Consider the following 25,684-nt stretch of genomic DNA (forward strand, 5'->3'; position numbering starts at 1 on the left):
CCCTCTCCCCTGACTCTCAGTCTGAAGAAGGGTCTCGACCTGAAACATCACCTATCCAATGTTTTTCAGAGATGCTGCCTGTCCCGCTGAATTACACCAGCGCTTATGTGTCTATCTTCGGTGTAAACCAGCATCTGCAGTTCCTTCCTACACATACCTTGAGGAGATAGAAAAATAGGTGCAGGAGTTGGCCATTTGGCCCTTCGAGTCAGCACCGCCATTCAATATGATCATGGCTGATCATCTAAAATCTGTACCCCGTTCCTGCCTTCTCCCCATATCCCTTGATCCCTTTAGCCCTAAGAGCTAAATCTAACTCTATCATCCAGTGAATTGGGCCTCCACTGCCTTCTGTGGCAGAAAATCCCACAGATTCACAACTCTCTGGGTGAAAACGTTTTTCCTCATCCCAGTCCTAAATGGCCTACCCCTTATTTATAAACTGTGACCCCTGGTTCTGGACTCCCCCGACATCGGGAACATTTTTCCTGCATCTAGCCTGTGCAATCCTTTAATAATTTGATATGTTTCTATAAGATCCGTCTCCTCTCATCCTTCTAAATTGCAGTCTACCTGCAGTTAGTTCCCCTTGTCCCTCCAGCACTTGGTCGGTCCATGGGGCGCCAGGTGTCCCCTGTAGGTGCGCGGGCGGCCGGGGGCGGCGCTGCTGAGCGCGGGTCGGGGCCGGGGCCGGGGTCGGGGTCGGGGAAGATGGCGGCGGCGGCGGCGGCGGGAAGGGCCGCTCTCATCACCCGCTTCCTGCTCACAGCCGCGGGCAACGGCCGGAGGGCGAGGCTTTCCCGCGGCCTTGGGCCCAGGATCCCAGCGCGGGTGAGTGCTGGTCCTGCGGCGCTTCAATGGAGGCAGGAAGGCCGGGGATGGAGGGAGGGAGGGAGGGAGCGGGACGGGTAAAGGGACATGGCGGGGGCGGGGTCTGTGTCTGTGTCTGGGGTCTGTGTCTGCGTCTGGGGTCTGTGTCTGCGTCTGGGGTCTGTGTCTGTCGTCTGGGGTCTGTGTCTGTGTCTGGGGCCTGTGTCTGTCATCTGGGGTCTGGGGTCTGTGTCTGGGGCCTGTGTCTGTCGTCTGGGGTCTGTGTCTGTGTCTGTGTCTGTCGTCTGGGGTCTGTGTCTCGTCTGGGGTCTGGGGCCTGTGTCTGTCGTCTGGGGTCTGTGTCTGTGTCTGTCGTCTGGGGTCTGTGTCTGGGGTCTGTGTCTGTCGTCTGGGGCCTGTGTCTGTGTCTGGGGTCTGTGTCTGTCGTCTGGGGTCTGTGTCTGTGTCTGGGGCATGTGTCTGTGTCTGTTGTCTGGGGTCTGTGTCTGTTGTCTGGGGTCTGTGTCTGTGTCTGTCGTCTGGGGTTTGTGTCTGGGGTCTGTGTCTGTCGTCTGGGGTCTGTGTCTGGGGTCTGTGTCTGTCGTCTGGGGCCTGTGTCTGTGTCTGTCGTCTGGGGTCTGTGTCTGTGTCTGTCGTCTGGGGTCTGTGTCTGTCGTCTGGGGTCTGTAGTCTGGGTTTGGGGTCTGTCGTCTGGAGTCTGTGTCTGTCGTCTGGGTATGGGAGGGGGTCTGTCGTCTGCGTTTGGGGGTAGGTCGTCTGGGTATGAGAGTCTGTCGTCTGGGTCTGTCATCTTGGGTCTGTGTCTGTCGTTTGGGTCTGGGGTCTGTGTCTGTCATCTTGGGTCTGTGTCTCGTCTGGGTTTGGGGTCTGGAGTCTGTCATCTTGGGTCTGTCGGCTGTGTCTGTTGTTTGGGGTCTTGTGTCTGTCATCTTGTGTCTGTCGTCTGTGTCTGTCATCTTGTGTCTGTGTCTATGTCTGTCGTCTGGGTTTGGGGTCTGGAGTCTGTCATCTTGTGTCTGTCGGCTGTGTCTGTCGTTTGGGGTCTTGTGTCTGTCATCTTGTGTCTGTCGTCTGTGTCTGTCATCTTGTGTCTGTGTCTGTCGTCTGGGTTTGGGGTCTGGGGCCTCAACACAAGCACAGAAAAGCAGGAGCAGTAAAACCGAGCTGCGTAGAAATGCTTTTGGAGGGTAGTGATCTGGGGGCTACAAGGAATTGGCACAGAAGAGGAGCTGAGGCCAGCATGGACCTGCCTTGATCATTAGAGAGCTGTTTCAGCTCATGTGAGGAACAGACAAGGTGAACTAATCTGCCCCACAACGATAGGACCGTGGGAGCAGAATTTGGGCCATTCAACCCATCGAGTCTACTCTGCCTTCCTCTCAGTCAACAATGACTGTTTCTATATAGACACAAAATGCTGGATTAACTCAGCGGGTCAGGCAGTATCTCAGTTTAGGAACCCATTCCTTCTCCAGAGAAACTGCCTTACCCGCTGAGTTACTCCAGCATTTTGTGTCTACGGTGCAAACCAGCATCTGCAGTTCCTTCCGACACACGACTGATTGCACGCCTTGTTGTTACCTTTCCCTCAGCCAACCATGAACCATTCAACATTTCCGTGAGCATCGTCTGCTTTGATCAGCTGTTTTCACACCTTACCCTTCCATATCTCTAGTTTCCCATCTCCCCTGACTCTCAGACTGAAGAAGGGTCTTGACCCTGAAAAGTCACCCATTCCTTCTCTCTATAGATGCTGGCTGACTCCATCTTCGGTGTAAACCAGCATCTGCAGTTCCTTCCGACACATGGACCTGCATGATCATTGTAGAGCTGTAAAACTCGTGAGGAATAGACAGGGTGAATGAATCTGCCCCACAACTATAGGACCATAAGACATAGGAGCAGAATTTTGGCCATTTGTCCCATCGAGTCTACTCTGACATTTGATTGTGGCTGATCTAATTTGCTGATCTCAACCCCATTCAATAGTTCCTTTATTGTCATATGTACTAAGGTACAGTGAATTTTTTTTGCATACAGATCGTAAGATTATTGCCATACCCGAAGTACAACAAGTACATAATACATAGAAACAGGCCGGGTGGCATGGTCACACACATGAGTAGAGTTGCTGCTTTACAGCGCCAGAGACATGGGTTGGATCCAGACTACGGGTGCTTGTTTGTAGGGGGTTTGTACGTCTTCCCGTGACCTGTGTGGCTTTTCCTCTGGTGCTCCAGTTTCCTCCCACATCCCAAAGATGTTGAGGTTTGTAGGTTAATTGGCTTGGTATAAATGTAAATTAGCCCTAGTGTGTACGATAATGCTAGTGTACAGGGATCGCTGATCGACACGGACTCGGTGGGCTGAAAGGCCTGTTTGTCTAAACTACTAAACTAAAAACAGAAACAGCCCACTGAGTCTATATGCAATAATCGCCAGGTTTTAGTGCCAATTCACAGTCCCAACTGGCATCGAGGCCCGTTACGCCTCTATCCGGTCGTCCAGCGAACTGCCATCCCTCTCCTTGCCACTTTCAACCTTCATGGCCCCCCCCCCCCCCCCCCACTCCCCGGTATTTCCTCCCGGCCCTTTATCCAGCATCCATTGCAGTCGCCGACTCCCACCACCTCCTCGCCGGTTCCCGGTCTTGGGCCTGGGGTTGTCAGCTTCCTTCCCCCAGTTCTGCAGCGGATTAGCAAGGCCTCGGCATGCCAGGACCTCTGCCTTCCTCCCGTGTCCTATGACACGTTGTTTCAATGCTCCATGTATGTGCAGCTCATGTACCCAGTGATCTACCCATACATGCAACATAGATACAGGCCCTTTGGTCCAACTTGTCCAGGTTGACCAAGATGCCCCATCCAAGCTGGTCCCATGTGTTCGCCCCAGGCCCATATCCCTAGAAACATAGTTCTCGATTCCCATAGCCTGTTTGAAAGACTGTCTATATCCCAATAAATCTTTTCTATCCGTGTTTCTTTTCTAACCATTTTTAAGTGTTGTTATTGTACCTGCGTCAACTACTTTAGATGTTGGACTTTGTCTGTGAAACTGGTGAGCTACAATGCTGAGAACAATATTCTGCACTCTGTACCTTCCCCTTAGTTCTACCTACTGTACAGGAGTTTCACTTGATTGTATTTATGTATAGTATTTTTTGACCTGATTAGATAGCATGCAAAACAAAGGCATGTGACAGTACCTTGGCAAACGTGACAATAATAAACTGAAACTAAACCTACTTCCTGTGGCAGCTCGTTTTATATACCCACTAACTTCTGTGTGGAAAAAAAATTGCCCCTCAGGTTCTAATTAATTCTTTCGCCTCTCGCCTTAAACCTGTGCTCTCTAGTTCTTGATTGCCTTAACATGGCAAAAAGACTGCGCATTTGCTATTCCCCTCATGATTTTGTACACCTCTACAATGATCACAGCAGATCTGTGCTGCTCTTCAACACCTTCAATGCCAGTTCCCCACAACCCTCAATACCTTAATCTTTCAAATACTTATCTATCTCCACCTTAAATATACCCAATAATCTGGCCTCCATGACTCTCAAGGGGAAAATAATTCCAGAGATTCACTTCACTCTGAGTGAAAAAAAGAATTATACGCAGCTCGGTTTTAAATGACTAGCCCCTGCCTTTGTAACTCCTTCCCCATGGTCATGCTTCTCCCACATGTGAAAGCATCGCAACTTCTACCTCGTCAGCCCTCTTTCAGATCTTTATTTGTTTAAATAAGGCCTTCCCTCATTCTTCCAAACTCCAAGGAATATACACTTAAACTGTCCAGCTGCTCCTGACAGGACAACACCCCCATCACAAGAATTACCTTATAGGACAAATTAATGGTTTCCTTCATTTGTTCCATATTTCTCTATATCACAGTCTATATCTCATGTTTGCCTTCCCCCTGACTCTCAGTCTGAAGAAAGGTCTCTACCTGAAACGTCACCCATTCCTTTTCTCCAGAGTTGCTGTCTGACCCGTTAAGTTACTCCAGCTTTTTGTGTCTGTCTGTCTGTTGAACCAGCATTTGCAGTTCCTTTCTACATTAGAATTAGCTTGGTGCATTTCCTTTGGATTGCTTTGTTTATTAGTCTATGTGATTACAGGCTTTAGTTCTTGCGCATTTCAGCACATGATTTCGACCAAACAGTCTTTCCTCTTTGCTCTAAGATTATGATTAATATATTAATGTAAAACACATGCATAAAAAACATTTTTTCCAGGTTTTCATAAATATGTGGATTTCAATTTGGGAGATGGTATATAAAACACTAACAAATGTGATCACTCTGCAATGCTTGAAATTAATGTATTAATTACTACTTTGTTTCAGTCTGAAGAAGGTTTCTGACCCAAAACATCACCTATTCTTTTTCTCCAGAGTTGCAGCCTGACCCGCTGAGTTACTCCAGCATTTTGTGTCCTTCTTCTGTTCCTATCACATTGGTTAGATGTTTCTCTTGACCTCTCTGCAACCTATAATGTAGATGACCATGATCATGCCATTTCTTTCATTGTCTTGCCTTGTTATATCTGCCTTGTGAGACTGGCCTTGTTTGTTCCATTTTTACTTTTCGTTCACTCTTACACTTCCCATGAAATGTGTCTGCAACAACTAACATGTTCATATAATGCTGGTAGCTCATCATCAGGAAGAATGTGGAGGCTTTGGAGAGGGGGCAGAAGAGGTTTGCCAGGATGCTGCCTGGATTAGAGGATATTAGCTATAAGAAATGGTTAGACAAACTTGGATTGTTTTCTCTGGATAATTGGAGGCCAAGGGGAGACCTGATAGAAGTGTGTAAAATCATGAAAGGCATAGATGGGGTAGACAGTCAGAAACTTTATTCCAGGGTGGAAATATCAGTTAGAGGGCAGAGCTTTAAGGTGAGAGAGACAAAGTTTAAAGGAGAAATGCGGGGCAAGTTTTTTTTACTCAGAGAATGGTGCGTGCTGCCAGGGGTGGTGGTGGAGGCAGAAACGACAGTGGCATTAAGAGGCTTTTGGATAGGCACATGAATATGCAGGGGTATGGATCCAGTGCAGGCAAGGGTGATTAGTTTAACTTAGCATCATGTTTGGCAGAGACATTTTGGACCCAAAGGCTTGTTCCTGTGCTTTACTGTTTTATATTCTATGTTCCAATGTAAGTGCAATTCTCCCTCCCCATTCAGAATCTTTTAAACTCAATCCAAGATATACCTGACCCTGGTACCAGGGGACAACAGACATACAGTGGCTTGCAAAAGTATTCATACCCCTTGAACTTTTCCACATTTTGTCACGTTACAACCACAAATGTAAATGTATTTTATTGGGATTTTATGTGATAGACCAACACAAAGTGGTGCATAATTGTGAAGTGGAAGGAAAATGATACATGGTTTTCAAATTTTTTTACAAATAAAAAACTGAAAAGTGTGGCGTGCAAAAGTATTCAGCCCCCCCCCCTAAGTCAATACTTTGTAGAACCACCTTTCGCTGCAATTACAGCTGCAAGTCTTTTGGGGTATGTCTCTACCAGCTTTGCACATCTAGAGACTGAAATTTTTGCCCATTCTTCTTTGCAAAATAGCTCAAGCTCAGTCAGATTGGATGGAGAGCGTCTGTGAACAGCAATTTTCAAGTCTTGCCAGAGATTCTCAATTGGATTTAGGTCTGGACTTTGACTGGGCCATTCTAACACATGAATATGCTTTGATCTAAACCATTCCATTGTAGCTCTGGCTGTATGTTTAGGGTCGTTGTCCTGCTGGAAGGTGAACCTCCGCCCCAGTCTCAAGTCTTTTGCAGACTCTAACAGGTTTTCTTCCAAGATTGCCCTGTATTTGGCTCCATCCATCTTCCCATCAACTCTGACCAGCTTCCCTGTCCCTGCTGAAGAAAAGCATCCCCACAGCATGATGCTGCCACCACCATGTTTCACAGTGGGGATGGTGTGTTCAGGGTGATGTGCAGTGTTAGTTTTCCGCCACACATAGCGTTTTGCATTTAGGCCAAAAACTTCAATTTTGGTCTCATCTGACCAGAGCACCTTCCTCCACATGTTTGCTGGTTCCCCCACATGGCTTGTGGCAAACTGCAAACGGGACTTCTTATGGCTTTTTTTCAACAATGGCTTTCTTCTTGCCACTCTTCCATAAAGGCCCGATTTGTGGAGTGCACGACTAATAGTTGTCCTGTGGACAGATTCTCCCACCTGAGCTGTGGATCTCTGCAGCTCCTCCAGAGTTACCATGGGCCTCTTGGCTGCTTCTCTGATCAATGTTCTCCTTGCTCGGCCTGTAAGTGTAGGTGGACGGCCATGTCTTGGTAGGTTTGCAGTTGTGCCATACTCTTTCCATTTTCGGATGATGGATTGAACAGTGCTCCGTAAGATGTTCAAAGCTTGGGATATTTTTTTATAACCTAACCCTGCTTTAAACTTCTCCACAACTTTATCCCTGACCTGTCTGGTGTGTTCCTTGGGCTTCATGATGCTGTTTGTTCACTAATGTTCTCTAACAAACCTCTGAGGCCTTCACAGAACAGCTGTATTTATACTGAGATTAGATTACACACAAGTGGGCTCTATTTGCTAATTAGGTGACTTCTGAAGGCAATTGGTTGCACTGGATTTTATTTAGGGGTATCAGAGTAAAGGGGGCTGAATACTTTTGCACGCCACACTTTTCAGTTTTTTATTTGTAAAAAAAAATTGAAAACCATGTATCATTTTCCTTCCACTTCACAATTATGAGCCACTTTTTGTTGGTCTATCACATAAAATCCCAATAAAATACATTTACGTTTGTGGTTGTAATGTGACAAAATGTGGAAAAGTTCAAGGGGTATGAAAACTTTTGCAAGCCACTATATGGCCAGCGGAGCAGCTGACTATTCCCATCATCTCATTAACGCCTATTACTAGTGCTTGCCTAGACTTCTCCCTCTCCTGTTGTGCACCAGAGCTAACCATGGTACCACAAACTCAGCTGCCACTGCAGCTTTTCTCTTGAAAGGATGAATGAATGAATGAATGAATGAATACGTTTAGTGGCCAAGTATGTACACATACAAGGAATTTGCCTTTGTGCTCCGCTTGGTCATCCATCCCCACCACAGCACTGGTCTCTAAACAATGTGTCCTATTGAGGCATTGGAAAAGAAAATATTGTAAAATATTTGAGACTCTTTTTTAATATATCCATAACTTTTTCTCTTCTGCCTAGGTTCTGGAAGGTGCTAAAAATTTAGGAAGAGGACTTACTCTGACTTTATTTACCTTTCTGGGTTATAAGACTTACAGAAACATTCCAGGATCGTTATTAATTTATGCTAATCAAACAGGTAAACCTTATTGGAGGATAACACTACAATTTTCTACAAATGTGTGAAGATTTGTAAGTTGAAAAATTCTACCGGCATGGTAGGGATAATGGCAGTATAGTAGCATAATGGTTGTGTACTGGATCTATAACGTGGAGGCATGATTCAGGCTCAACAGTGGTAGTTCTGTGTTCAGTTAACAATTTGGAACAAAATGGTAACTTAAGCAATCATTCTCATGAAACCAGTTATATTTTCACAACAGATTGTGTCTGTTGAACAGACAAGTCTCTGAATCAAGCATTGGTATCAAAGGAACAAGGACGTTATTTCCAAAATGCATAAATCAAACACACATAAAACGTGAGGTTCTATGCTCCAGTTCAAAACAGTGTAGTTAATCAAGTTACAAAGCTGAGCTAGACAAGTAAATGGAAATGTATTGTGATTTGCAGTAACACGAAACACCATTTTTTAAAAGTTGAGGTTTATTGTGCCAATATACAGTGAAAAGCTTTGTTTTACATGTTTCCAATCAGATCAGATAGTACTATTCATAAATGCAATCAAGTTAAACTCGAGTGCAAAAGAGTTAAACTCCAGTACAAGAGCAAAGGGGAAAATACACCTACTATCGCAACGTTTTAGAAACGGGTACATGGATAGGATAAGTTTAGAGGTATATGGGCCAAATGCAGGCTAGTGGATTTGGGCAAGTTGGTATGGGCAAGTTGGGTCGCTGGACTTGTTTCTACGCTCGTATGAGTCGATGACTATGATGCAGAATATTGTTCTCAGCATTGTAGCGCATCAGTTCCATAGACAAAGTCCAATGTCTGCAATGGGTTACAGGTGAATCGAACAGTACCTTAGCTTATGGAAAAACTGTTTGGAAGCTTAATGACAGAGAGGAAGAAGCTGTTCTCATTGAATTCCATGATATAAGTGGAGTTGCGTTCGTACAGGAATGTTTTTCTCCCTACAGTAATGAGTGTCCACAGCTATTGGTTCACAGAGACTACCTTGGCCGTTTCCAAAGCAAATCTTGTTTGGGGACACAAGCAACTGCAAATGTTTACCACTTTCCAGCATTCGGCTTGAATGGAGACATGCAATTTTAAATACATATCAAACATATGCAAGATAGTTTAATGATATAACTCACAATAATTAACAGTGGGTGTTTAGGCAACTTACACTTGGTCCTGTTTCAGGCATCTTGAAGGAAATAATATGGAAAACATTTGGGGGAAACAAAATTGCTCGACAGCAAAATACCATGCTTCAATATTATCTGTGCAAGTGTCAAATACTTGTTGAAAAATTAAAAAATGAACTCAATTTATTGTTTCTTTTGCATTTTGGGTTTATTTATTGAAGTTCCCCCCCCCCCCCCCATAAATTCTATAAGAATGAGTTTTATTCTGTATCATGGATTTATGAGTAATAATTAGAGATGTAGTGTGGAAATAATCCTTTCGGTCCACCGAGCCCATGCCAACCATCGATCGCCCATACACTGGTTCTATTTCCAACATATTAGGGGCAATTTACACAGGCCAATTTACCTACAAACCAGCATGTCTTTAGAATGTTCCCAGGAGTTGGGGGAGTCCAGAAAAAGGGGCCACAGTTTAAGAGTAAGGGGTAAGCCATTTAGTATGGAGATGGGGAAAAACTTTTTCACACAGAGAGTTGTAAGTCTGGAATTCTCTGCCTCAAAGGGCGGCGGAGGCCAGTTCTCTGGATGCTTTCAAGAGAGAGTTAGATAGAGCTCTTACAGATAGAGGAGTCAAGGGATATGGGGAGAGGGCAGGAACGGGGTACTGATTGTGAATGATCAGCCATGATCACATTGAATGACGGTGCTAGCTCGAAGGGTCGAATGGCCTACTCCTACACCAATTGTCTATTGATACCGGGAGAATGTACAAACTCCGCACAGACAGATTAGATATTCAGGATCGAACCCATGTCTTTAGCGCTGTTAGGCAGCAACTCTACTGCTGCACCACTGTGCTGCCTTAATGATTTGTGAATTTCTGTACTTATTGGTGTGATATTCACTAAGATGCCATCTTGAAGTTACTCCTTCCCCTAGTCTGGAAGTCAGCTTGGTTTAGTTTGGACCATGGTTCTACTGAAGTCAGTAGCTGGGTAGTTCCAGCAAACTAGCATGGCTGGGAATGCTATTGGTGTATTGGTGAAAATGTTGCCTGATGGAAATTTTGACTACTTGTTTTGTTGAGGTTTTTTTGACGTTGAGGTTAGGCTGATCTTGCAATAATTGGATTATTGGATTTATTTAGGACAGTAGAAATTAAGCTGGTCTCTTGCAAGATAATGAAAGATTGATGCGTTTTGTAATGCTATTTCCATAATACCTGAATAGTTCAGTTGTCGAATATTGCTGGTCTTGAGAAGCCAATTTGGTTTATTAATTTCTTGTAAAATACCTCTTTTCATTCGTACCTGCAGTTATATGTGTAGGTGGTTATGCATGCAACCAAATATGTAGCTGCCTCATTACCATTTGACACTCCCACCTTAGGCAGTATAACTGTAGTATCTGCATGCACCCTCCCTCTCTTGGTTCCAGTACGTGTGTAGACCAGTTGTGGTCAGTGCTGGGACGTGTGGATGTAGTGTCTTAATAAAGACTTAGTGAAGGATTAAGGACCACGTCTAAATACATCTACATGGTGTCAGAAGCGTTTAATCTGCGCCTCTCGTATATCGGGTTTTATTTTGCTTTTTGAGTGTGTGTGTAGTGATGGCTTCGTCTTGTCGCAAGCCTTCCCCGTTAGTCTTTGACGCCGACATCGCGGAGCGATGGGACACGTTCGTCATGGACTACACCCATTATGTGAATATTTCACACCGTAATGACCCTGCTGCTGACAAAGCATCGCTGCTATTGACCCTTGCTGGGCCTGATGCCATGAGGCGGGCTAAGTCGTTTGTGTACAGTCCAGCGGTCCTGGGCGAAGATGACCAGATTGCTGAGCCAGCCGAGTCTCCTGACGACCCGGTGTGTCTGTTGAGGAAGTTTACTGAAATTTGTGACCTTCCCTCGAACCGCATTTTGGAGCGGGCTCGGTTTTTTTCTCGCAAGCAACAGCCTGAGGAACCTGTGGAATGTTTCATTGCCGACCTCCGCTATCTAGCTCAGCGCTGTCGTTTTGGTGAGTTGTGTGACCAGCTCACGCGGGACATGTTAGTTACTGGCATGTTAGACCAGAAGTTGCGGGCTGATTTATTACGGAGGCCTGACCTCACGTTGAACGAAGCTGTGCATGCTTGTCGCATTGCTGAGGTTGTTACTCCGTTTCGTGGGGAGAGAGGATCTGGGAACCGTGCCGTTAGCGTGGCTGCTCTGTCTGTGCCGCGGCGGCCACCGAACAGTTTTAAACCACAGCCTCGCCCAGCTCCTGCCCCTCGCCCTCAGAGTGCCAGGAAGTGCCCCAATTGTGGGTATGGACATTTGCCACAGTCTCTGTGCCCTGCTTATGGAAAAGCCTGCAACTATTGCAGAAAACAGAACCACTTTGCAGCGGTCTGTCGTTCCCATGGGAACGTCGCTCAGCCTCCTCGCCAGATGTTACACAATCTCCAGAGGATTGAAAGTGTCCTTGATTCTCAGTACATCGAGGAGTCAGCCCCCGAGTCAGACTCCAGCATCTCTATGGGGGATGCCAGTGTTTACGCTCTGCTGCACAACCAGACTCGACTCCCCGACCCATCGGTGCTTGTTACTGTTAATGACAAGACCTTCACTGCGAAATTGGACACTGGTGCCAAGGTCAGCGTAATATCAACATCACTCTTCCACCAGATAAGGTCTAATGAAAGTTTGACTGCAGACCGCTCTGTGCTCCGAGCGTACGGAGGGGAGGAGCTGACACCTGTGGGGAGGGTAACTTTCCACTGCAAGCTACAGAAAACATCTCGTGACCTGTCTTTTTTTGTGTTGGATTGTGATTGTGTGCCTCTGCTGAGCAATCAAGCATGCCAGGATCTGGGTCTGGTTGCTTTCGACAGCACAGTCCATGATGTGAGGGTGGTGCTGGACCCTGTCTCTGAATACCCTGACCTCTTCGATGTCAGCTCGGTAAGCTGCCGCTTGTATATAAAATTACTACTGACTCCTCCATAACTCCTGTGTGCCGTCCGCCTCATAGGGTCTCTTTCGCGATGAAAGACAAAGTTAAAGCAATGCTGGACAACATGGTAAACTTGGGGGTGCTAGAAGCTATCAGTAAGCCCACTAGCTGGGTGTCTACAATGGTTGCATGCATAACCACCTACAATATGGAAACTGGATGTTGAGCAACAATTCATCCAAGAAGAAATCTGCATTTTAAAATTCTTACAAATAGATAAATGGCAATATTTTATGATTTTAGTTTATTATTTCAACTTGTTTTTTTTTTGTATTTCTAGTGGAAGAAATCATAGACCAAGCAGACTATCTTTATGGCACTGGAGAGACGGAGAAGCTTTATCTCCTTCTTATTGAACACAAGGACAGGTATTATAATACCCAAATTATATTCAAAATATGTGAATATTGTAGATTATCTCAAGTCAAGTCAAGTTTTATTTGTCACTTGCACATAAAGTGCAGTGAAATCCCAAGGATCTATCGGCACTCGGTATTGACATTTGCAATGTTTTGCTTTGGTGCGTACTCAAGTACGCCTTGGAGTCTCATAATTAGTTTGGATTATCCTAAAGCATAAATGGAAAGTGCTTGCTCTATACACGAGCAGTGGTGCGCTCTTTGCACCAGTAATGTTTAGCTTCACTGAAATGTTAGTACTTTAGGCAAGCATTGATCTCAAACCAAGCTGATTATAAATAGCTTGGTCAGTGAGTTGGAGAAACAAGGAACTGCGGATGCTGGTTTACACAAAAATACACAAAGTGCTGGAGTAAGTCAGCGGGTCAGGCAGGATCTCACGAAAACATGGACAGGTAACGTTTCGGGTTGGGACTCTTCTTCAGACTCAAGAGTCCGATAAAGGGTCGCGAACTAAATCGTCACCTGTCTTTGTTGTCCACAGATGCTGCTTGACCTGCTGACTTACTCCAGCACTTTGAGTCCTGGACAGTGAGTTGTTGGGGGAAGGAATATTTTGATGTTGTTGACACAGCAGTGTGAATGCTTTTGAAGCATGAGTTACTTTTCCAAGGAATAGATATTCATCTTTGGTCATGTCCTAAACAGGCAATATAGTGAAGTGTGTAGGAAGGAACTGCAGATGCTGGTTTGAACTGAAGGTAGACACAAATTGCTGGAGTAATTCAGCGGGATGGGCAGCATCTCTGGAGAGAAGGAATGGGTGATGTTTCGGATCGAGACCCTTCTTCAAATGTGTGCTCTGTAAAAGGCACTGTGACTGGATTTAGGAATGCATTCACAATATATTTCTGTGCCTAGCATATACAGCTGATGATATATTTCCATTCTAGTGAGTGTTGGCAAAGTACCAAGTAAAATCTATAACAGAGGAGAGTAAGGTTAAAGCTCCCATGAGTGTGATTAATACCTGATTTTGTCAATGCATTCTGTAGGGCTGCATCATAGCTTAGTTTGAAAAATTGCAGAGGGTTGTGGATGTATATCATATGGATAAAACTCCCTGCCGTTTCCATCTACACTTCGCGCTGCCTCGGGAAAGCAGTCAACACAAATAAAGACCATTCCCATTCATTGCATTTGCTCCGTGCTCCTGTCGGGCAGAAGATACAGAAGCTTGGCAGTGCGCACCACCAGTCGCAGGGACAGCTAGACGTGCTACATTACTGAGAACTATATTCTGCACGTTATCTTTCCCTTCACTATATATATTGTACTTGAGTTTAGCTTGATTGTAATTATGCATGGTATTATCTGAATTGATTGGGTATCATGCAAAACAAACCCTCGGGTTCCTCGGTACACGTGACAATAATAAACCTAAACCTACACTTAAGTAAGGGGAAAAAAAGAATAAACAGTAAAAAGGACTGAATTTGAACCAAACAAATTTTGGTTCAAATTCGGTCATATTCATTAATTGTGCATTAACTATAGTTTTCGCATGCCACTGGTGCCTATCTGTGCTTTATCATTACATAAGAAAACATAATATATTGCGCAATTGCAGATAAAAACACCCTTAAGGTCATGAGGTATAGGAGTAGAATTGGGCCATTCAAGTCTACTCCGCCATTTAATCATGGCTAATCTATCTCTCCCTCCTGGCCCCATTCTCCTGCCTTCTCCCCATAACCTGTACAACATCTGTACTATTCAAGAATCTATCTATCTCTGCACTAAAGATATCCACTGACGGCATCCACAGCCTTCTGTAGCAAAGAATTCCACAGATTCACCACCCTCTGACTAAATAAATTTCTCCTCATCTCCTTCCTAAAAGAATGTCCTTTAATTCTGAGGCTATGACCTCTAATCCTAGACTCTCCCACATCCACATCCACTCTATCGATGTCTTTCACCATTCTGTATGTTTCAATGAGGTCCCCCCTCATTCTTCTACACTCCAGCGAGTACAGGCCCAGTGCCGACAAACGCTCATCATATGTTAACCTACTCATTCCTGGGATATTTCTTGTAAACTTCTCAGGATCCTCTCCAGAGCCAGCACATCTTTCCTTAGATTCCTTGACTGGTAATCTTTGTTAAAACATGATTAAGTTTTATTTGTTGATATTTGCCTTTGTAACTATATTTGGTTGTAACAATTGAAGTGATTTCCCTGATTCAAAACAAAAGACTACGAGCAGAAGTGCCCATGGAAGAAGTGCTGTATCATTGATAACATCTTAGGGGTTTTCCTATTAAACTTACTGGTTTAAAATTGGTAGAGCTGCTGCTTCACGGCACCAGAGACATGGGTTTGATGCTGACATCAGGTGCTATCTGTGTAGGGATCACATGGGTTTTCTCCGGGTACTCCAGTGTACTTCTACATCCCAAGGATGTGCGCGTTTGTAGGATAATTGGCCTCTGTAAATTGTCCCTGGTGAGTAAGGAATGCATGAGAAAGTGGGATAACATAAAACTAGTGCGAACAGGTGATCGACGCTTGGCGTGGACTCGGTGGGCCGAAGGACCTATTTCCATGCTGTTGCTCCAAACTAAACTACTGATGTTTGGAAACCGTGAAGTTGTGTGATGTAATAAAATGAATAGTGATGGTTTCAGTGTTGTTTGGAATGCAGTGCTAAAGTTTACAGTAGCTGAGATGCATTCTACGTTTGGTCTAGTACAAATGACGAGATTCTATGGCGTCTAGCTCGAGCTTCCCGTGATTTAGCTCAACTAGAAAGCATCACTGCGGAGAGGAAACAGCATCTGATTTACGAGGCCTTGGAGTTTGCTGAAAAGGCACTGGAAAAAAATGCATCGAGCTTTGCAGCTCATAAGGTAATGCCTCATTTTATCATGTGCGTTTACGGTGTTTTTTCCCCCCCATATATTATGGCCTTCATCAGTCGGAGTATAGAGTATAGAAGTTGGGATGTGATGTGATGTTGCAGTTATATAAGACGTTGGTGAGGCCACATTTAGAGTATTGTGTTCAGTTTTGGGCACCATGTTATAGGAAAGATGTTGTCAAGCTGGAAAGGGTGCAAAGACGATTTACGAGGATGTTGCCAGGACTCAAGGGCCTGAGCTATAGGGAGAGGTTGAGCAGACTAGGATTTCTTGGAGCATAGGAGGATGGGGGTGATCTTATAGAGGTGTACAAAATCATGAGAGGAACAGATCGGGTAAACACAGAATCTCTTGCCCAAAGTAGGGGAATCGAGAACCAGAGGAGATAGGTTTAAGGTGAGTGGGGGGGGGAGAGAAGATTTAATAGGAACCTGAGGGGTAATGTTTTTACATAAGGGATGGTTGGTGTATGGAACGAGCTGCCAGAGGAGGTAGTTGAGGCAGGTACCAGCGCAACATTTGAGATGCAATTAGACAGGTGCATGGATAGGACAGGTTTAGTGGGATATGGGCCAAACACAGGCAGGTGGGACTAGTGTAGATGGGACATGTTAGCTGGTGTTGGCAAGTTTGGCCGTTGGGCCTGTTTCCACGCTGTATCACTCTGTGATTCTACATTGTCTTCATGTTTTCTTAAATTCTTGCACAGTGGTATGCGATATGCAGCAGTGATGTAGGAGACTACGAGGGCATCAAGGCAAAAATTGCTAATGCTTATGTCATTAAAGAACATTTTCAGGTAAAGTAGCAGATAATAAACTTTATCTTCTGTATGTTTTATGAACTAAATAAGAATCAGAATTAATTAAGAAGGTGTTATGAATAAGCAGAGTTAAGAGTGCACCTTGCTGCATAGTGAAAGTTGTTTAAAATAGTAAGTGTACATAAAGTGTACACACAATTGTAAGTTCATAAGTGACAGCAGCAGAATTAGGCCATTCGGCCCATCAAGTCTACTCCGCCATTCAATAATGGCTGATCGATCTCTCCCTCCTAACCCCATTCTCCTGTCTTCTCGCCATAACCTCTGACAGTCATAAGTGTCCATGAAGTGTATCAGAGTTAAAAAAGAATTATCAAGAGTGCAGGAATAGGTCATCAACTTTTGGAGGGACGTTGAAGCAGGACTACAAGTGTGCTGGTGTGAGTTAACAATAGTTAAATGTTCAGAAAGTCTCATTAAAGGTTAAATCCTGACAAAGGGAAGAAAGCACAGTTAGTGACAGAATAGATTCTAAAAGTGAGGTAAATTGATCTAAAATGTGTCAGAATGGTGGAGTATTCTTGAGGGGACATCTGGTCTGCCACTCCGATTTCTTCTAATATTGGTATCATGCCACATTTTGTTTCTCTGTTGCACGATGCAGCTTCTGTGTAAAATAAATTATGAATGAAAAATTGGGGACATCAGGGCTTGGATTTACAAAGGCAGTGATTTTTGTTTTGAGTTTCTTTGAGCATTCATACCCTGTTACACTTGAAGGATCTGGGACATATGCAGCTTTGCCGAATGATGTCTACTGCATGTCTTGCCGTCACTCCCTGGGATTTTCTTTTGCATTCTACAGCTCATTCCTGTGGATACAATCTTCCCACATCCCTGCAAGCTTTACTTCTGCAGGACTTGTTACGAGACTTCCTGAGCAGGTCCCAGGCCCGACTCGGGTAGTTCACCCGTAACTCATTTACTATTAAAAAATCATAAGGGCAATTTATAAAATCATGAGGGGAACAGAGCCTTTTCTCGGTGGTAGTGGAATCTAGAACCAGATGACATGGGTGTAAAGTGTGAGGGGGAAGATTTAATAGGAACCTGAGGGACAAATCTTTTTCAAATCTCTTCAGGGTGCTGGGTATTTGGAATAAACTGCCAGAGGAGATAGTTGAGGCAGAAACTATAACAGCATTTAAAAGACACTTGGACAAGTACATGGATAGGAAAGCTTCAGAGGGATATTAGCCAAATGCGGGGAAATGGGATTAGTTTAGATGAGACATCTTGGTCAGCATGGACGAAATGGGCTGAAGGGCCTGTCTCCGTGCTGTATGACTGGCTCTGGGACTGTGATACCTTCATCCCACCCCAGCTCATTTATAAATAACCCAACCCAGGTCCTAAACACCCAAATCCATTGATTAGTTGACCTGTTAGCTTCCCCCCCATCCGCTGCTTATTAATCACCAGACCCACCCCTAATTGGGGGAGCAACATCCTAGCGGGAAGGTTTGCTGATGCTGCCTAGGAGGGTTTAAACAAGATTGGCAGGGGGTTGGGATCACGTGCAGGACAGAGGCTAGAAGTTGGTATGGAGGGTGGTGTGGGAGAGGTTAGTGGACAGAATAGGCAGGTGAAAGGTAGAGAGCGAGGAAGGAGGATTGGTTTAAACTGCACGTATGTTAATGCAAGTGGCCTGACGGGTAAGGCAGATGAGCTTAGGGCATGGATAGGTACGAGCGACTGGGACGTTGCAACCTGGTTAAGGGAGGGGCAGGACTGGCAGCTCAATGTTCCGGGGTACAGGAGTTTCAGGAGAGACAGGGGTGAGGGAACAAGAAAAGGGGGGGGGGGGGTGGTTGCATTGTTGGTTAAGGAGGTAGTCATGGATGTGTTTAGAGGTGACATTACGAACGGTTCGTCCAGTGAGGCAATATGGGTGGAGCAATATTGGTGATCACCTTGTTGGGGGTGTACAGCGTGACTAGTGTAGCTGGGACTTTGTTGGCCGGTGTGGGCGAGTTGGGTCGAAGGGCCTGTTTCCACACTATGACTCTATGACCCCCACCCCTAATCTTGATTGTAGGCTCTCTCACCTCCATGCTCATAGGTGTGAGAGGTTTCTTCATGAACTTTGTGTAGTGTCGCTGGCAAAGAGAAGGCCCTTTGTAATACAAAGCTGATTGAGCAATGCTGATTAAGCAATGGCACTTTAATGCTGAGGAATTTATGAATGGCATTTACAGCAACCAAAATGCTACTTGGAGCAATGATTAGGTCACATGCTTGTGCCAATTTCTCAGCAAGAATTTATTACTTTGATGAAGATTTGCAAGGCATAGGAGCAGAATTAGGCGATTCGGCCTGTCAAGTCTTCTCCGCCATTCAATCATCTTTCACTCTCAACTCCATTGTCCTGCCTTCTCCCCATAAACCCTGACACCCATACTAATCAAGAACCTGTCAATCTCCACCTTAAAAATATCCATTGACTTGGCCTCCACAGCCGTCTGTAGTAATGAATTTCACAGATTCATTACACCCTGACTAAAGAAATTCCTCCTCATCTCCTATCTATAGGCACGTCTTTTTATTCTGAGGCTATGGCCTTTGGTCCTAGACTCTCCCACGATTGGAAAAATCCTTTCCATATCCACTCTAACCAGGCCTTTCACTATTCAGTAAGTTTCAATGAGGTCCCCTCTCATTCTTCTAAACCCCAGCGAGTACAGGCCCAGTGCCGTCAAACGCTCATCATAGGTTAACCCAATCATTCCTGCGAGTTAACCTTGTATAACCATTTAACTGAGTGAAGTGGAATTGCTTAAGTTAAAGTCGCCCTCAAGTCTATACTGCCTACTGAGAGCAGATTGCAAAATGTAAATTGATAAATGACAAGCTCCAAGTGCCCACAAAATCATTGTTTTTGTATGTACGCTTTTGCAATGCCAGAAGTCCAGAGGACACTTTTAAATGGAAGGGTCACTGGAATATCCTATTCATACTTTATATAAATGCCACAGAAGGCGGTGGAGGCCAATTCACTGGATGTATTCAAGAGAGAGTTAGGGCTAACGGAATCGCGATATGGGGAGAAAGCAGGAACGGGGTACTGATTTTGGATGATCAACCATGATCATATTGAATGGCGGTGCTAGCTCGAAGGGCCGAATGGCCTACTCCTGCACCTATTTTCTATGTTTCAATGGCAGTTAGTCCAAATGCGTTACGTTTCCCGAGCAGGTGTACATTTCATCAGCATGGATAAATATCTCTGTATCATTATTCTAACAAAATTAAAAACTTGATTCCATTCTGAAATTATATTTTAATGGTATTAAGTAGCATATGCAAACTAAGAAATTAAGTAAACTCATACAATGATTAGTTATGTGGAAAAAAATTTCTTCTCTCTTTTAGAAAGCCATTGAACTTAATCCCAAAGATGCAACATCATTTCATTTAATGGGATTATGGTAGGAACCTAATTATCTGTGGTTCTTATTTAGAGTATGTACCTGCCATTCTAACTAATTTGTTGATGAATGGCAGAATTACACGTTTTCCTTAAATTTGCTTATGTAAAGATAAACATTTGTAACATTCTTCTTTGTTTTTGTCTATCTTACTTTATCGTTACAAGAAATCAATTTATTGCGCTAGTCAATTTTTTTCATTTAAGAATCTGAGTGAATCAAATGGTTTCACCAAGACTGCGTTATTTTTATCTGTCTTCTTTCCATTTCCAGTTTGAAATGTACACAAAATCGTGCAGAAAACTACTGAACACCTTTGATTATAGAGAGGTGTGTGTGTGTGTATGGGTACGGGTGTGCGCATATGGGTGGATTTGATGTCTGGGTGTGCATCGTAGCTACATTTGTGAGCCTGTGGTTGGGAAAGACTGCTGATCGTGTTTTTTGGCCTTTTGTCAAATTGTAAAGTGAAGATGCAGCATCTTAATCAATTACGTTGTAGATCCATAGGGTTGTACAGGACAGAAACATGCCCTTCAGCCTACTATGTCCATGCCGACCTTTTTGTCCATCAACACATCCCATTTTCCCACACTAACTCTGTATCCTTCAATGTCTTGCCCAATTCACTATCTGCATAACTGATATTTTTGAATCTCATTGTAACTCGTTTCACCGAGCCCACAGCTAACAATGCCTTTATCATCGTTACTATTTTGCATATCTTTCATTCATCTGTTCTACATCTCTCTATATCACGGTCAATATCTCTCATTTCCCTTTCACCTGACTCTCAGTCTGAAGAAGAGTCTCGACCCGAAACATCACCTATTCCTTTTCTCCAGAGATGCTGTCTGACTCGCTGAGTTACTCGCTGTGACTATTGGAATAATGATTGTATCCATTTCCACCACTTTCACCAGCAGTGAGTTCCAGATAACAACCATCTTTCTCCACAAATCCCCTTTAAAACGCAAGACAGACACAAACTGCTGGAGTAACTCAGCGGGTCAGGCAGCATCTCTGGAGAAATGGAATAGGTGACATTTTTGGTCAAGAACCTTCTTCAAACTTCAGAGTGCTTTGTTTTATTCATGTTTTTTTGTTCATCACCATTTCTTGGTAACCTTACACTTACTTTATGCCCCATCCCTATTTGATTTTCCAAAATGCGTCACCTTGCATTTGTCGGGATTAAATTTTATCTGCCAACGCTCTGCCCAATATTTTTCCTGCCATGTAGCCTTAGACAATCTTCCTTGCTTTCCACCAACCTTCATGTTAAATTCCTAGGCATCGCATATTTTGCTTAAGATGGCTGGCCAAATAATTCATTTTATTTCTCTCAGGTGTTTTACATTTGCTGAAATGCCCTGGATCCAACATAAAATAGCCTCTGCATTGTTTGCCACCCCACCAAGTTCCACGTATGAAGAGGTAAATTGGACATAATAACTCAAAAACAGACCTGTTGTGGACCACTGAGAAATGGGTAACAAAATATTTGTGATCATGCTGTCTTATGATAACACCTTTTACTTGCCTGTTTTTCTTTTGGTCTCTAAGAAGGAACTGCAGATGCTGGAAATCGAAGGTACACAAAAATGCTGGAGAAACTCAGCGGGTCGGGTGCAGCAGCATCTATGGAGCGAAGGAAATGGGCAACGTTTCGGGCCGAAACGTTGCCTATTTCCTTCGCTCCGTAGATGCTGCTGCACTCGCTGAGTTTCTCCAGCATTTTTGTGCACCTTTCTTTTGGCCTTCCTGGGCCAATTTCCAAGGCTAACAATTTGCTACTTAACTCCTATTAGGAGATGTGAAAGGGACTTACTGATTTCATTTTGCAATACTTCTTCACGATGATTTCATTGATGGGATGATGTTTTGGTTATGTTTCTTGTATTCCATTTCTCACTGAGCAATTCCATGCAACTTGTTATAACTTCTAAAGAAAACCACCATTCTGAAATCATCACTTAGTCCCCTCAAGCCATTTGAATTAAGCTATTTTCTTTTCAATTCCATTCCCCCTGCAACGATATGAAGGTCTATCGACAGCTGCTATACATTTATTGCATATGAGCAAAATAAATAGTGGCATGAACAATCTATATAATGACTTGAACCCACTGTCTATTCATTAAGATTATGTCTTATAACTATATGACTATTTTGAAAAGCATTAGAATTTTCACCAGCATTCAGGTTAATATTTATCCCTTTTGTCTTCAGATAATGAAAGGCGCCGTATAAAGGCAGGACTATAATCTTATTTTTCAGTTTGATTATAAATAGTGAAGCTATCTGTTTTCATACCATCATAAGCAATAGTGTGTGGATTCTTTATTTTCATATCTTAATATTACAGTAGCCAATAACATTTCAAAACATTTTTGTTTCAGGCCCTTAATTATTTTGACAAAGCAGAAGAAGGTATGAGTTTCATAAATGTATATCATTTATTTCATTTGTAAAATTGCACGTGACAATTCAGTAACATGGAACTAGTGTGAATGGGTGATCGATGATCAGCAAGGACTTAGTGGGCCAAACGGCCTGTTTCCCTGCTTTAGTTGAGAGATGCAGCGTGGAAACAGGCCCTTTGGTTCACCAACTCCGTGCCGACCAGTAATCACTCGTACACTAGTTCCATCCTGCACACTAGGGATAATTTACAAAAGCCGATTAACCTACAGATCTGTGCATCTTTGGAATGTGGGAGGAAACCGGAGCACCCAGAGAAAACCCAAGTGGTCACGGGGAGAATGTACAAACTCCTTACAGACAGCACCAGTGGTCAGGATTGAACCTGCTGCTGTATGACAGCAACTCTACCACTGTGCCACCCTAAACTAAAAACTTGTTTTACTTTTAATATTTTATAATTTAGCTTCTTTAGCAAAACTAAAGTAAAGTACTCCAACCTTTCGCATTATTGTAAATGGAGACCAAAATAATTAAACAGTCTTGATTTCTGTTCTTTCTCAAATGTTTCATTGCTTTGTGCGGTGATTGCAAGCTTAATGTGCCTTTTATTTTGCAGCTGAACCAAATTTCTACAGCAAAAACTTATTAATGTTGGGGAAAACTTACATTAAATTACAAAACAAGAGACTGGCTTTATTGTGGCTGACCAAAGCTGCAAACTACCCAGCACGAAATGAAGAAGACAAGCAGGTAAGATTATACCGTCTTAATCTGCAGCTTTTGTTGGCTAAAGTGTAAACTTAACTTCCTAACATTCTTTTCAATGATGTGTTCAAATTAAAATATTATTGTTAAAAACGACAGGTTTTGATAATTCAGCTTGAACTGAACATTCCTGAATTAAGATGTCTTCAAGTACATACTGTAATGGACCTGTCCCACTTAGGCGACTGCAGGAAACTATAGTCGCCACGTGGTTGCCACATGTTTGCGGGTGGTTGCCGGGGAGTCACCTTCATGGTCGTGAGGAGTTCCCGCATTCTGTTGAAAAATTAGCGGCCACTAGAATGAAGCCACCATGGAGAGTAGCGAGAATTCTCAAGCCGTAGGTGGGTCGCCAGGAGGTCGAAGGTTCTCATAGGTTCTCGTAGGGTTGTAGCCGGTGCTGACTGGTGAATTTCATTGGCTCATTGGGGGAAAAACAATGTTTTTGGTCATTCAATACATTGGTGGAATCAATGATAGTAATGCCATTTAATGTCAAGAGTAGGACATAGTTATTACCTGGCATTTTTGCAGCAGGAGTTACTTGCCTCTTATCAGCCCATCCCTGAATGCTGTCTCAGTCTTACTGCATGTAGCATGGACTGTTTCATTTACTGGGGAATTGTCAATGAAAATGAAGACTGTGCAATCATCAGTAAACATGGTCACTCTTCACATTCGGCGGTAGAATCACTGACAAAGCAGTTTAGTCAAGGATGAAGCAGTTAAATCAAGGACACTGTCCTGAGGAACTCCTGTAATGATATGGGATCACATTGACCAGTGACAACAACCAGCCACCTTTGTGTGAGGCATGACTCCCAACTACTGGAGTGCTCTCTCCTTTTATTAAAATTCCCTGATGCCACTCTCAGTCAAATGTTCCCTGGATAATCGCACCTTGGGAGATCACTTCTATGGTCCCTCCTTAGACCATGGTTGCAATGAAGCCTGGAGTCGAGTAATCCTGGTAAAATCCAAGCTGGGCATCAGCAAAAATGTTAATGGTAGTTAAGTATTGCCGGTTAACAGCATATTCCATAATTTAGTTGATGATTGAGATTGGATTTGTCCCAAGTTTTTGCAAACCAGGGTGGCTCTGTGGTGCAAGAGCAGCACAATGGTGCAGCTGGTTGGGCTGGGTTGGCCAGAGACATGGGTTTGATCTTGATCTTGCTGTATGTGTAGTTTTTACATTTTCCGCCACTGCATAGGTTTCCTTCCACATCCAAAAGACATGCGGGCTTGTAGGTTAATTGGCCTCTGTAAATTGCCCTGAGTGAAGGGAGTGGATGCGGAAGTGGGATAATATAAAACTCCTGCAAATGGATGATCGATGGTCGACCTGGAGTCAATGGGCCTGTTTTCCCTGCTCTTTCAATCAAAAGAAAATGGGATACGCTTAAGCAATTTATGTAGTTGCCAGTGTTGTTGTTTGTCTGAAGGTGCAGCAAGTTGTGAATTGCTGGTCTTCAATACTACAACTGAGATATTGTGTTTTGTGTCTGTACTCTAAGCTACTTGACATGAATGGAACATAGACCAGTATAACTCAGGAACAGGCCCTTCGGCCCACAATGGTTATGCCGAACATACTCAATCTCCTCTGCCTGCAATGATCCATGATTCCTTGCATATTGTTGTGCCTACCTAAAAGCCTTTTAAATGCCATAGTCCTACCTGCCAGTTATTTTATGGTCATTATTGCTATTTTTTTAAACTATGCTTCCACAAAATAAGCATAATTTTTCAAGAACCATTGTCTTGACATTTAAAAAAATAATAATTTCAACAACCACTGTTTTTAGAAATGAGATCTCAGCATTTCCAACCACAGCTTCTGTTATTTGTGGATGCATGGAACACGAGTGGGAAATCATCTATTGTGTAGGAAGGAACTGTAGATGCTGGGTTACACCAAAGATATGACACAAAATGCTAGAGTAACTCAGTGGGACAGGCAGCATCTCTGGATAGAAGGTATGGGTGACGTTTTGGGTCAAATTACACCTGCAACAAGTCAACTTGGCATGGAGAGGAAAGTTTAGTGAAGTACATTACACAAATGAATATAATTGAACATTTTCATTCTGTTTAAGTGACTTGAAATATATCTACAGGATTTATGACTTGAAAAATCAAACTCTGAAGATATTGCTATATTATGCCTTTAGCCCACATGATGCAGGATGAATCTATACGTAAGATGATCTGGAGATGATCCACATTTCTTTTCTGTTTTTAGGTTCAAAAAGAAGCTGCTGAATTACTGAAGTTATTGAGGACCTAGCTCAAGCCAACGATGTCAACTGTTCAGCCAGCCACCGTGTGAGAGGATCAATTTTGAAGTTAATTGATTTTTCAAACATCAATGAAAAGGATTTTTATTCATTTAACCACAAAGGAATTTACACAATTGTACAGCCCTGGTACAGCATTAACCAAATAAACATTTATATTTGTGCATCTTTAGTGTTGATTTGTGAATGTTGGCGTGATATATAATTCAGCTGGCCAAAAGAAAGTAAACTAGAATAGAGAATAAAACAAGGAACTGGTTTACAAAAAAAGACAAAGTGCTGGAGTAACTCAGCGGGCCAGGCAGCATCCCTGGGTAACAAGGATAGGTGGCGTTTTGGA

The 25,684-nt window shown here is 43.5% G+C and overlaps 1 protein-coding gene across 1 annotated transcript; it reads left to right on the forward strand.

Annotated features, from left to right (window-relative positions):
* Positions 1-699: 699 nt before the first annotated feature.
* Positions 700-25,510, forward strand: rmdn1 (regulator of microtubule dynamics 1). The gene is made up of 10 exons (XM_033020189.1): positions 700-831; positions 8,058-8,175; positions 12,598-12,685; positions 15,430-15,589; positions 16,311-16,400; positions 19,797-19,852; positions 21,202-21,289; positions 22,255-22,285; positions 22,896-23,029; positions 25,290-25,510. Exons 1-10 carry the CDS (start codon positions 712-714, stop codon positions 25,332-25,334), a joined length of 930 nt encoding a protein of 309 aa, XP_032876080.1. The 5' UTR covers positions 700-711; the 3' UTR covers positions 25,335-25,510.
* The last annotated feature ends 174 nt before the right edge of the window (positions 25,511-25,684 follow it).

This window comes from Amblyraja radiata, chromosome 4 (genome assembly GCF_010909765.2).
Source record: "Amblyraja radiata isolate CabotCenter1 chromosome 4, sAmbRad1.1.pri, whole genome shotgun sequence".
NCBI lineage: Eukaryota > Metazoa > Chordata > Chondrichthyes > Rajiformes > Rajidae > Amblyraja > Amblyraja radiata.

Bases quoted from the DNA above. Each gene is read 5' to 3' on its own strand.
- rmdn1 (XM_033020189.1), top strand. From the start codon at position 712: ATGGCGGCGGCGGCGGCGGCGGGAAGGGCCGCTCTCATCACCCGCTTC. The intron at 832-8,057 runs GTGAGTGCTGGT...TCTTCTGCCTAG, and splicing joins GGCCCAGGATCCCAGCGCGG to GTTCTGGAAGGTGCTAAAAA. The intron at 12,686-15,429 runs GTATTATAATAC...CGTTTGGTCTAG, and splicing joins CTTATTGAACACAAGGACAG to TACAAATGACGAGATTCTAT.